This window comes from Polypterus senegalus, chromosome 8, assembly GCF_016835505.1.
Source record: "Polypterus senegalus isolate Bchr_013 chromosome 8, ASM1683550v1, whole genome shotgun sequence".
NCBI lineage: Eukaryota > Metazoa > Chordata > Cladistia > Polypteriformes > Polypteridae > Polypterus > Polypterus senegalus.
In genome coordinates this window covers 59,021,294-59,035,851 of record NC_053161.1, presented here as the reverse complement: position 1 = coordinate 59,035,851, position 14,558 = coordinate 59,021,294, and the positions used below count along the sequence as shown (strand labels likewise).

The following is a 14,558-nucleotide window of genomic DNA, read 5'->3' as shown; positions in this document are numbered from 1 at the left end:
TGGTGGTGTTTAAATAATGGGGTGAGTTTTGGAAATGCATCATAATGCTAAGAACAACACACATTTTATCTTAAAAACAATCTTTAATTTATGCAAGTTTCTTAAACCCAGCGTAAGTAAAACTACACATTCTGATTCATTTGTTAAGGAACTTTTCAAATGGCATCCTCTTCAACTGACCTTAGTAAAAGTCAGTGGTTACCAGACAGAGTACATTGAACTCATTTTATGGCAATTCGTAATAATAGCAACAATACTAACAACAAAAATAATAATTTTATTTACATAGTACCTTTTCCTTGCACAAAGCAGTTCACAAATATTCAAAATAATACAAGCATACTATAGAAAAAAATCAACTGAATAATACTCGACCCTGAAACCCCAGACACAACTATGTTGACAGAGGTTCTTGGTTGAAATATTCTTTTATTTCACAAAGTACCTCTTGCAGGTTTCTTCTCAATCAACACAAGCCTTCCTTTCCTTTGCTTCATTTTCTTTCTCCTCTACTCCTCTCAGGTGAGTGATGCCCTTCTCTTCTATTGACTCCAACTCCCTGGGCCAAGTGGCCTGGGGGTCTCCTATAAACCAGAGCTGAGAGTACTTCCGGTGCCAAAACCATTGTCTCCAGGAAGCACTTCTGGGTCCAAAAGAACTTTTAAAAGGGAACTGTGCCTATCCTGACTGGGACACTGGTCTTTCCATGACAATACAAACTAATATCACACATTAAATGAAAAAATGGACAATTCTCTGAATATTTATAATAGGCTGCTAAAATTTAAATATGACTGATTGATTTACTTTTTGTAATGAAATGCAGTAATCTAATTGTTGGATTGTAGCATATAGACATATCATTAAGTTAATTTAAATAATCCTACAATTAATAATAAAAAAATCAAAAGTTAAGGATGCAACTTGCTTTACTTTGACAGAACCGTTTTTTGCATTGCAACTATTTAAGGAGAGTGGCAAGAGAAAAGAAAGGGATGGATCAGAATTGGTGGTTGACAATGTTAGGGGAGGAACAGCATGGATGGAATAAAGAAAACCTTCTCTGTGGCAAGCCAAATGAACATATGCATATATCTAAAAATAAATTTTTGATATCTTAAAATGCAACCTGATACCCATCTTTTACATTATAAGATATATGTAATACATTTTGAGATGTCAAAATCACTTCTTGCAAAATACAGTTCTTCCAGGGAACCTTCCTGTCTATTTTATTATATCTTTAAATGCATCTAAGACAGCTCAGAAATTGCAGGAATTCATTTTGAAATACCTTGAACTAACTTTTTTAGATATTAGGAAGATATACTATATGGCCAAAAGTATGTGGACTTTTCACACTTGTTTGAGCTTGTTCGACATCCTATTGTAAAACCATGGGCATTAATACTGAGTTGGCCTCCCCTTTGCAGGTGTTCCAAAAGAAATCAGAGCATCTGTGAGGCCGGGTACCAATTTTCAACAAGAACACCTGATTTGCAATTACCATTCCAATTCATCTCAAAAGTGTTCAGTAAGGTTGAGGTCAAGGCTCTCTGCAGGCCACTTGAGTGTCTTCACACCAAACATGTCAAACCTCGATTTTATGGACCTTGCTTTGTGCACAAACGCATAATCATACTGGAACAGAAAAAAGGTCCTCCCCAAACTGTTGGCACAAATGTTGAAGCAGTACCCTTCACTGGAACCAAAACACCTAGCCCAAACCCCGAAAGCCGGCCCCAGACCATTATCCCTCCTGCAGCAAACTTTACAGTAGGCAGTATGCAGTCAGGAACATAGTGTTCTACCGGCATCCACCAAACCCAGATTCGTCCATAAGACTGCTATATATTGAAGCACGATTCATCACTTGGGAGAACATTTTTCAAGATCACTTATTTGGATCAATGTACATTTTGAAATATTTTGTATATCTGGAAATGCATTTGAGATATCTCACACTGTTTTGTAGACAACTGAAAATGATATTCAATATCTTAAATTCATTTTTTAAATTCTGTAAAAAATTTTAGATATCTTGAATTATGTTTTAGAACATCTGAAATGGAGCAGAGATACATTTTAAAACATCATTAATCATTAAATGAATCTGAGCTATTTTAAAATGTATTTTTATACATATGCCAATGTAAAGATATCTGAAATGCAATTTAAAACATTTCTTTTCCATTTCCAGATACTGTATCTTTAAACAACAACCAGCCCATTTTAAGATACCTAAAATGCCTTTTCTGGATATCTCAAATAAATTTCCAGATATGGCCTTGATATGATCAAGTTTGGAGAAATGAAATTTCAAGGAGATTGGATTATACTTTATTTGTTCTCAAAAGGAAAATTAAAAATTTAAATAAACTCCCATATAAATAAATAAAATCAAAAAAACAACACTCATAAAAAACGTCTGGCTTGGATAGCAAAGAGCTACTGCTGTCAGTCTTAAGCAAGATATAAGTAAAATTTAATTGAGAAGTAAAAGTCTTCCATAAAAGGACATTAAAAAGAATAGTCAGCAAAGAATCCACAGCTAAAACATGATAAGAATATATCTAAAAAACAAAAACAAAATGAAATACAAAATACAAAGCAGGAAAACAAAACATGGCAAAACCAAAACTGTGGAGAATAAAAGGTTATTTTTAAATCTCTCTTAACTCCTGCTACACTGGGAATGTCAAAGTTCAGACAATTATGCAGTGTGGGCACAATATAACAGTGTTAATGGAAAACAAACACACAAAAATTAGCATTCACAGTATCACAATAAATTGATTATGTTTTATAGACAAAAAGTAAAATAATAAAACAGCAAAAAATTTAAACCAAGGGTTACAACACAAATATTAATGCAATCATGAAAGCCCTTTTGTTTTGGTGATCAATACAATGATCACCCAGGAAATGAGCACAGCTTCAATTAAGACTATATTCTTTGCTAGCCCCTTTAAAAAGATTTACAGCTAGTCAGTCCTGCTCTAAATAATAACAAAAATTGTTCAATGGCTCAAATTCTGCTGAAAAAAAAATAATACAAATTGTCCAAAAATTATTGATGCAATACTGACATTTCTTTTGTTTTGGTGATCGACACAATGATCCCTGTGAAAAGAAAACAACTTTTTAATATTTTTCTACTGCATAGTCTGGTGGTCCAACATTTTTGGGCGCCACATACAGGCCAACAGTAAAACACAGCAAGTACATAAAACACAAAAACTTAATAAACAACATATCAGTAATCATGATATTATATAAATACAAAGACAAAACAAAATGAAAAATTAAATTAATAATGCAATATGAAAATCTACATTAAAATAATAAAATTATTAAATAAACTTGTGCCCAGGCAATAACCCCAGTTGTACCATAACAAACTTCAAGTCATTTATGAGATATTTGGTTGATTGGGCTGAATGACCTGTTCTTTTAAAATTTTTTCTCATGTTTCTAATGTAAAAAAAAAGTCCAAAGGGTCACACCCTCCTCTTCATTATGGACACAATAACTGTAGATGGCAAGCCTCTATCTGCTCTATTCATGTATTAGTTGAGTGTTTTTGTAAACTCTAGTTTTCAAAATGTTATGGGAAGAAAGGGTTTGATGTGAAATATTATGATCGTAAAAGCTATCCAGTTAGAATCAAGTAATATGTGTTGGTGTAATACAACATGTGACTGTCCCCACCTAAGAGTGACTTAAGTTTGAATCTTCTGTAGGTCCTTTCTTCTAGTTGCCAACCCTGCAATTGTTACAAATTGCAACTTTTAACAGGTATCTGCCCTTTGTTTTGTTTTAAAAACACTCCAATCACATACTGTATGGAACTGTAATATTTCTTGTACTTTCATTAGTCTAGTACTGTAAGAGAGGGTTAAAACATTACAGTTGCAGCTCTGGCAGAGCCACTGTTGTATCATATTCTTCTGTTCTGCTTGAGGTCCTTCTGCCAGTGTGGGTTTCAATGATATGAATTATAGACATTACAGGTGCAGGTGTGGGAGTTTCTGGGCAAACTTTCCATCTTCAACAGCCTTGTGATTTTGTGCACTGGCAAACATTATTATAATTTCAGTCCAGAAAGTCATATTTTTTGGGTGTTAAATCAGAGACAACATGCATTTAACACAGACCTTGTGATTATGGACCACTGGGGATCACAAATCTAACAGAAATAGTTCTGAGTGTTTGACAACCTTGCTAATTTGTATCTTGGGACTATGCAGACTGTACTATATGGGAAAGGCATGAATAAAGTAAAATGCTATAGAAAAACAGAACAGGAGAACGGGCAGATTTCTCCCTACATTCCAAAGATGCATTAAAGGCCTTTAAAAAATAATCTTTTGGTCTAATTAAAGCAGAACAGCTTTAATCAATGTCAAGCAACAAAAAATTACTACATTTTAAAAGTCTGTTATGCAAGCTGAGATTACTTTGAGATATGAATTTAGATCCAGCCTGCTCTCTCACAGCTTTTGCCGACTAGGTTTAAATAACAATTTGGGCTCTGGATATGTGGAGTTTGCACATCCTCCCTGTGACTATAGAGACTTTTTTCTATGTAGTCTGGTTAATTATTCAGGCACTAAACCTGCCACATATGAGTGAATGTGTATGTATACATGAAACTGCTCTGCAATGGCCTTAGCCAGAGTTGACTACTGCCTATGGAAGAGGCTGTGACCCCTCCACCCAACACTAAGTCTGATTTAAATAGATTTAACAAATTTAGCATACTAATAGCTATATACAGGTTGGCACTGTGGCACATTGGTTTTTCCGGTTTACTAACAGCTTTGGTCACCTGGTTAACAATCCTGGCCCAGTCTCTATTTGTAAGGACTTTTAATGGAGAGCCATTCCATTTTAGGTTGGACCCTGCCTTGTACCAAATACAGCTGCAATATTGTGGCAATCCACCTAAATAAAGCAATGTATAGCATGTCATTGAGTGATTATTGAACATACATACAAAACAGGCAAAATAACAAAAACTCTTGGTGCAAAGTTTAACTAAAAGAATACAGAAACTTCTCTCTTCTGTAATATCATATCAAGGTCAAACTAAATTTTATTAAATGCAGAATCATGTTATGAAATATTCAATGATTCTTTACCATAATTTATGGTATTCTTCCATTGTATCGGAGCTTCCAGATGTCATGTTATCTTAGAATGTAGAAAAAGCTTTAGATAAAGATGAATAGGAATATTTACGCAAATCGGGGTTGAGATCCAATATATGTGCTTGGATCAGATTATGATATTCTTGTGAAGAAGCACCTGTTTGTATAAATAGTATAAATTCTGACTATTTCACACTAGAGTGCAAACTATATAGGGCTATCCATTATCACCAATAGTTCTGAACATGCTTATGAATTTCTGTCTCTGTCTCTGCAAAAAGGCAGAAATAAAGAGTAATATTATAGATATGATTTTGGAAAGGTTTAATGCAGAGTCAGGCATGCCATTACCTAACCTTCGGGTCATGAATACACTACATAACCTATTAGGTCAAGAATATATTTACTTGGACCCTTTGGAAGGAAGCAGAACATAATGAAATTGCATTTTATTTTGTTAACCATGCAAATAAAATCTTGTTCAAACTCCATTAAACATGTTTTATTTTGTATTCTGGTTGTTGTTAACATTTTCCAATTTACTTTTTACTATTTAATAATTTCCAATTGTGTATCATTCTCTCAAAGTAAGGTACTATTGTAGAAGATGACTTAAGGCCAAGACAACATTCTCAACTATTGCTAGTGACACATTCCAACCTTCTTAAACCTTATTGAATTTAATTAATTGAAATCCCTAGGAATAAGAACTTTTAGACACATCTATACAAAGTGAAAAAGTGTGAATATTCTTTGAAGAACTATGCTTCAAACATAATATTTCAGTTGCACATTACTGGTGGCTAGGGATCTGTGCCAGCAATCGGAAGGTTGCTGGTTCAAATCCTGTAAACAGCAGAAGTGATTCTGCTCCATTGGGCCCTTGAACAAGGCCCTTAACGTGCAATTGCTTCATCCTGGGTATGACATTAATCTGAATACAGCCCTACAACCAGGTCCCCAACTTACAGGGAAAACTAGGGGGTTGGTTGCAGGAATGGCAGTCTAGCCAAACGTAAAAAAAACTCACAGTGTTCCAGTGCTGGTACTGAGGTGTCACCCGTTGCACTTGGGTCCCAATCCAGGTGGTTTATTGTGTAGTAGGTGCGGCAACATGCTGTCAGCTCATGCTCCCAACCACTATTTTTCTTTGTTCAAATCATAAACTTTATTAAAAGTAACCTTCCTATCTTCCCTGAAGTTCCTTCAGTGTTGTCTGTATGCTTGAAACTATTCTAGCTATTACTGCCGAAGATGCTGGCAGTATTTCCAGACTTTAGCAACTTATTTCAAGCAAGGCACCCCAAGATAATCATAGGCAATGATGAGTAACTAGCTTAGTAAAACAGGAGTAGGGAGTAAACCATCATCCTTGTGTCCATTTCCTGTCACTTAGCCATTATAACACACTGCCTAATTTAACCTTCTACTACTTTTATAGCTGCTTGCTAAGTACAAATATTATGCATGAATTTAATTTATTAGGAGCTTTTAGTGGAGCACTGCTGCTTCACATCTCTTAAGTCCTGAGTTCATATTGTGGCTTAAATGCTCCCTTTGTGGAGTCTAGACATTATCTGTGTTTCTGTTCTGGTTTGGCAAAGCAAGAGTAAATTTGAGAGTGTGTTCTGAGGCCGACTAGTATCCTGTCTATGAATGGTCACCTGTTTGTCCCCAGTGCTGACTCTCCATGAATAAAGTATAGATTAGCACATTGAAAATCTTACTTATGCAACTGAAAAATATTATGTTAGAATAAAAACATGTAAATTAGCAAAGACAGACATCACTGAGGTCACGTGTAAGGCTACCAAAGTTGTAGTGTGCTTGTTATTAATACACTCATACCAGTCTTGATTCCCTTTAGGGAACACATGCCACACTTCATTATGAGATAGATTGTGCAGCCCTTTTACTGTCCTGCTTGCATTCTGTCACCTCATTTGGCAGCCTACCATTTTGTGCTTCAGTGAACTTGCAGTACTGATGTATCTACAGATTGGCAGTGGCAGGTTTTCTGGCAGCACTGATAATAGAGAAATGGAAACGAACAAATAAAAGGAAACAGTGAGGAATATTTGAAATAGCTGGAAGCTGCTTTTTTAAATTGATGCACAATTAATTTTATTATTACATGCATTAAGAACTGCAGTTTTCTATTTCTGAATGACTCAAGGAGAAAAAAAAAACACTTTTGCTGTACTAGCAAAACGTTACTTAACATACAGCAATGTGTTTATTTAAACTGCCCGTATTTGGCTTTATTCGTTTTAGTTGGCTGGAAAAAGGGAATTTGTGAGACATAAATTTTAGATTTGGACATTTTTTTAAAGATGAGCCACATTTTTCTTCATCACTGTTGAAGTCCTCTCTACCACCTCAATCACTTTGCACCTATGTAACCTTCAATTCAAACAGCCTGAAAAAATCTACTGCATGTGTTAAAAAATGTACCTAAAGGAGGCTGGTGCTAAGGAAGCCATTTAATTTTACAAAACATATTTACCAAAACCTTCGAATAAGTGGTACTAATAGAATGTAACAAGAGATGAAAAATAATTTCTGCTCTCCTTGATATTATATTTTTTACATTATAATATATATATCTGTATATTGTACAGTAAAATCCAAAAACTGACAAACACTACACAGGGAAAAAAAACTATAGCATTTGTAAAGAAGTTCTGTCATATATTGCACAAAAATACATAAAAAACCCAAACCTATAATATTTTTAAACAAATTACTAACTTCAAGTTCTGTCCAATACTACACAATGATATAGAAAAAATATAAAAATTGTAAAATTCTACTGAGGAAACTTCAACTTGTGTCAAACAAGCCACAGCATCTGGCTTACATTTTACAACATTTCCTCCAGTACTGAGAGTACTCACTGAAGAGCTGCTTGAGTCACGGATATACAGGTACTTTTTGCAAGCTTCCTCAATTTGAGGAAATGCACTTCTTGTGTTTTCCACTACTCAAGTGGATTTACATCACTGTCCACTTTAAGTATCATCAAGTAGCTCTTGATCTCTTTTTTAATGGCAGTGTGCAGACTTGCCATCTTTGAATTTCTGTGTTTTTTTAAATAGTTGCTAAAAGGCTTTTTTTTTTCTTTAATGCTCCCTCCATTGTGTCATCATAACAAGGTACAGGTGTTTTAAATAATGAAAGAAAAAAAAAAGTGCTTTAGAATTGAGGATCTCCCCACCCCCACCCCAGCCAAGATAGCTCATGAAATAAATCGTGCCCAATAGCCATATGCTTTTTACTGAAATAAAAATAATCTGTTAAAATGAATTACTTTGTTTGAATAGGTTAATAATTTGTTCAAAATGTTTTTGTTTTTTTTGCCTGACACCTACAGGGCCCTTTACCAGATCAATTTCAATTTGCAGATGGTGAAACAAGTTATTTGTCGAGCTGTCTTTAATGGTAAATGATTTCTGACATGATTTACAGATTGCTGTCTTTTAAGCAACATCGTTTTTTTCAAAACCAAACCACCTCCACGTGAGTGATGATGATCCATGTCTTGCAATTAAATCTAACATAGATTGCGAGGCTGTTTTATCCCGTGACAATTTTTGATCACTCATTTAAGTGATATACTTGATAATTTCAGCTCTAACATCATTAAAACAACAATTAAGATATTATCGTAGATGATACATATCACACACTCTTACTGGGCACACATTTCAATCTTAAGATAAAGCTTAATTAACTTTTCAAACATAAAAAATCTGTAGGATCTAGAACATTTTGACAGAAGGAAACCAATCTTAAATGAGCAACATATCAATATCAAAGAATCCCCATCTTTCGTAGTATTTAAACCAAGGCTGAAGACTCACTGTTTTAGCATGCCATCTAATTGTTAGAGATATTGCTAAGGATGCTCATACGGTCTTCTTTCATTGTTTTTCAAAATTCTGTAATAATTGTTTTCATTGCCCAACCAAGTTTTTATATTTTATATTTTCTTCTGGATTCAACAAGGTGCTGGAAACTTTCCTGAGGGATTTTGATCCATGCTGACTCAAAAGTATTATTAAGTCCCTTCAGGTTCTTCTGCTACAGCTTCATCCTTGAACGTCTAGTATCATAACATCCCAAAGGTCCTCGGCTGGACTGAGGTCTGAGACTGTTCAGGCTGTTGAAGTAAACTGAACTCACTCTAATGTTCATGAAGGGTTCACATACCTTATTAATTTAAAAATATTTGGACCAAGCCCATAAAGAGATGTACATAGTAGTAGTGGCGCCGGGATTTCATCTTATACAACAAAAACAAAGAACAATTGATCTATGGATTCATGCTATTTATGTTAAATTCTGACCCTAGAATCTGGATGTTATAGCAGAAATCAAGATTTGTCAGAGCAACTGACATTCAGTTTTGATAATCACTTGCCCAAAATAACCTAATTTTCCTGATCTTAGGTATCAAGAGTGGAGCTCCAGTGTAGTCTTCTGTAGTTGTAGCCCATCAGTTTCAGGGTCTGGCACATTGAATATTCAGAGATACCATTCAGCATTCCACTGTTGCAAGAAGTTCTTATTTGAATATTTGTGATCTTTTTATTAGCTTGGACAATGCTATGATATGTTATGTAAGAATACCTGGATAACCAAACATTCTTGTTGGGCCCAGGCCCAAGGGCCCAAATATTTTGTGGCCCACATGAAAACTAAATGAGTCTCTGAACCCATGGTGTAGTACTAAGGATTTTGCCCCTGTTCTCTCTATGTTTTCTACAGTAGCAATGCTGAGAGGTACTGGCCAGGGTACAGAGATGATGCTGATGACAATGATGGCATTCTCTGTATCTCTACAGAATCTTTCAGGTACACCTCACTTTCATCTGTTTAAAATGCAGATTATGAATATCAGTCGCTGCCTTTTACTTGTTACTGAAACTCTGATCCACAATATTCATTCAGCTTTAGTGAGGACAGTGTCAATTCAAGTGAATTCAAGGCTAGTATTTTTTTCCTAATTGCCAGCTCTTCATGTAAAGCACATAAATACCAATGCAAATTATATGTGTTATATTATATGTAAATTTTGTTCTATGTGCGGTCTACTCAGCCATTATAATGAACTTATCAGACAAAACATTGGCATTTGCTTTAATAATGTATTTTTATTTGACATGTCTATAGGTTGGATCAGGTTGGCACTGGGGCAGGGGTTGAGGGAGATGATGTGTCAGGTCCAGAGGACTGAATATAAGCCAGGTGTTTAAAATGAAACAGTTCAGCATTTGTCAAACTAAGTCAAACCTTGCTGAAAAGACAGTTGTAAAATGAATGCAAAAAGTATGCAAGCAAGTTGTGCTTTGATGAAGAGTATAAAGGGCACTATAAATACATCATTGTGGGCACAGTTTAATTTTCTGCACCATAACTAAAGAGTGTTCATCCCAACATCTCTTTTTGTTAAACCTTTTGATATTTTGTGTAATACAGTTAGTGCAGTAAAAAACATATGATTATAATTTAAATAAATATGTATATAAGATGGCTACTAAGTACATACTTATTTTAACTGGTAACAAGCAAAAACTTCTACATTTTTGCTTGCGTTTTTAATGAAATGATTAGAGGAGGATGGCTGTTTTAGAGATGTAGTCTGAATCCTTACTTTGGACTAACTTTCCACTATTTTCCTCATTTAAGGAAATCACAGAGAGAGCCAACTCTTATTTCAAGCAAAAAAACATCATTAATGCAATATCAAATAAACTGAAACAGTGTATATGTTTTACAACTAATATAGAATGCTGTTTAAATGTAAACAACAGTAACAGATTTTAGTAGAAAATAAAAAAATGTAGTTAATATATGCAATATTAAGAAAAGTCTGAATAATCATTTTTTTCCTTTAAGATCAAATTTTTGCAGATTCATTCAAAAATTTTTGCAAGAGTTTCCAAAAACAATTAACGATGTAGAACTACATTCACCACTTCAAAAACAATCTGTCACATAACATATAGATAGTTTAGAGGTTTAATACTTTGAAAAATGATGCAAGTAAAGTTACTAAAAGCAGTCAAACAAAGAAAAAGATGCTGTCTGGAAAACCACAGGAGTTCAGAAGATACTCCAAGTTTCAAAGGCATGTTTTTTTTCCCCCCCAAGTCCTGAACTGACCTATGGCATAGACTATAACCTTCTGACCTATGGCATAGATTATAACATTCTTAGGTACCACCTTTTTAGCTGATGGAAAACTAGAAGAGCATCAGCCCTTGGCATTAAACCACATACATTTTAGTGGTGTAACACTGACAGAAGTGGTTCACTCCCAGGTCTGAGCTTAAACATCCGATATATTCGAAGAACTGCCCAGGGTTAACAGCTACACTAGAGCTGGCCTTGATTAAATACACAAGAAACACAAGTGAAAGTCTATCAACCTAGTATTATATAAGCTAAAATTAAATTAATGAAAAAACAGTATCAATATAAACTCCAACCCATAAATAAAGTATTTTTAATATGAATGGATAATTGGATAAATTATGATTACCTCAAATAAAACAGATAATGCTGTTAATCTTCCATTACCCTTTATTGCAGCAGTAATATTTTCAAACTTATCTGCCTCAAAGCAGAAGATTTGCATCTGAAAGAATTAAAAATTAAGATTCATTAAATCTGGTTAACATTAAAAAATACATTAATTAAGGTCTGTGTGTCTATAGTTAAGTAAGTTTAAGAATAAAACGTGTGTGTGAAGGTAAGGCTGTCATTATTACTTTATATTGACTGACATCACTAGCAATGGTGACTTCCAAGATCAGGACGATATACAATGTAATTTTTCATTTATAGTTTTTTTGGCAGTTTGAGCATAAAGAGGCCAACTGTCAAGCTCAGTGTCATACAGTGGAAACTGTACCAACAAACCTGAGTTTTAAATCTAGTGCCCTGGGTATTACTATAAATTATTATAAATTGCTTGGCTTAACACCTAATGATTATTCCATAATTGTGGCAGCTAAGTTCATGTTCTAGTTTACTGTTGTGTTCACTTAGTATGATTACATTTTTACTTGCATATCTCCCATAAACTAGCAACAGTAGCACAATTTAAAGCAACATCACCAGACAAAAAAGAGAAAGACAATAAATAACAATTGCATAGAAAATATAAATGTAAAGCATAACAAACAATCATGCAGTTGACAGTATGAGTGGCTGCTGGGGTAAAGATTGTCCCTAAATCTAGAAGATGCTAGTGCAAATATCCTTAGACCATGTGCTTAAATGAGGAATGGAGACTGTGCAGCAAGTCTGTGGTCTTTAATATTCCTATAAATGTAATTAATCCAAAGAAAATATTTTATTTTGGTACCAGAAATCTTGCCACTGTTAAATATGTGGTATATTCTTAATATGTCAATAATAATGTGCTTTGTACTGGTCAGAATCATGTACATTCCTCAAAGTACCTTTCATGGATAAAATTGGTAAGATATAACACAATCATTTGAAACCTTTCAAATCCCTTTTAGACAGTTGTTTTACACTGTACATAAATATAATGTAAAAATACTATTTTAAGCTAAAAATTAATGATATTTTACAACAAATCCAACACTAGTACTTATTTGCCTCTCTCTTTTGCCTTTTAAGTCAAACTAAATGCTGTTAATACTTTATTTCTAAGTATCGACAACAATAACACAATTTTAACGGAAAACATATTTTTGTATATATATATAAATATATATACTGTATATATATATACATATAGAGTGTGTGTGTAAATAATTCTAATAATCAAGCTAAGAAATTGTTTGTTAAAGAATGTTACTTTTATAAGAAGAGAAGGAGGTACAGTAAATGGATGTTAACAGCTGATCAACAGCACTGCACTTCTTACCTCTAAGGGAAATTTCTGTCCTTTTAAGCTGTGCTCAGACCCAACTGAAGTTCTACTGCAGTCTCCCCAGTGGAAGTGAATCTTACCAACTTTAAACTGAGATTTCAAGGGCCCACCAATAATATAGTAGTTATCATTCACTATAACTTCCACTAAAACAAAAAACAAATCACATAGTACTGTGTCATTAAAAATTAAACAGATACAAGGCTTATTAAGCTAAATAAAACATTAAGGAAGAAAAAATATATCTAAATCAATAAATGATGACAAATAATTTTAGCTATTGTTTCAATAAAATGCATTATACATCAATGCTTTGCAGATGAGTTCTGTTTTTTCTTTACAGATAAAATAAATGAACAGATACAGTATCCAGCATTCAGATGACTCTGCCATATTGGGGCTTACTACTTACAAATCAGCTGGGGAGGTTTACTTTTATGTTTTTTGGCATTGGTTATTAACATAATGCGCATGAGAGACTATAACTGTAAAGATTATGATAATGCACTGCTTAATCTTCCAAATGTAGGGCAAACCAGCGTGCCTTTCTCAAAAAAAGCTCTCTTTTATAAATGTTTTTAAAACCCACATAGATATTATTATTAATAACAATAACAACAATAATAATAATAATTACCTGTTTTGCCATCATTATGCAGCAAAGTTGTTGAGGATGTTTCCTTCTCCCAGCCTACGAATTGAAGTTTCTGAAAGTTCACATTCACTTGAGTGAAATCCTCATTAATGTCAATTGGGGACTGTTTGGCACCATTGCAAGAAGGATACTTCTTACTCCAATTATTTTGGTTTAATGTACCTGTTAAAAAATAAATGCTGTTAACTATAATTTTGATACAAGATAAATAATGTTTTACGTTTTTTGGTTACAGTGTTTACATTTAACATATTTTCTACTGATCCATCAAAAAAGCAATATTTTCTCCATGTAATATTTTGGTTGGAGGAGCAGGGTGGCATATTGGTAAAAGCTCCCAGCTTCTAGATTTAGGGGTTGACTCCCGTGCCCTGAAATTGGCAACAAGGAGCCTCCTTCTGTTTATGTAGGTCTTCTTCCAGGTTGTCTGTTTTATCTCCCACATCCCCAAGGAAATGCATGTTATTTTAATTGGAGATTGTAAAATGGTTCTGTGTGGGTATGTACATACATAGTGGACCCAATTCAGTCTTTTTGGAATGGCATTTTTCCAACCTTGCCGATAATATTCATTTTTTGACATTCATGAAAAATAATTAGTAACCAACATTTATAGCATATTATAGTGTACACAATGGGTAAATTCGTGACATAAAATGCTGGTTAAGTGATATAATCACTCTAATATTACAAAAATGTTCCATGGAGATGCTACATTGAAAAATAGAGATAGTTTCACTAATGCGACGTCAGTTATCATAAAAAAGGATTTCTTTTTCTAAAGCAATTAATTTGATGCAATTTTCCTGAAGACTATAACAGAAACTATAAACAACAA

General features: G+C 33.9%; 1 protein-coding gene across 4 annotated transcripts in view; it reads right to left on the bottom strand.

Moving 5' to 3' along the window:
• The window catches only part of ptprz1a (protein tyrosine phosphatase receptor type Z1a), a 305,504-nt gene that overhangs the window by 129,790 nt on the left and 161,156 nt on the right, over positions 1-14,558 (bottom strand). For all 4 annotated transcript variants that reach the window (XM_039761121.1, XM_039761122.1, XM_039761123.1 and 1 more), the window contains exons 3-5: positions 13,703-13,882; positions 13,060-13,211; positions 11,701-11,796 (exon numbers count right to left, since the gene is read on the bottom strand). In XM_039761121.1, coding sequence (XP_039617055.1) covers positions 11,701-11,796; positions 13,060-13,211; positions 13,703-13,882 — 428 coding nt within the window. The remainder of the gene's footprint in view (positions 1-11,700; positions 11,797-13,059; positions 13,212-13,702; positions 13,883-14,558) is intronic.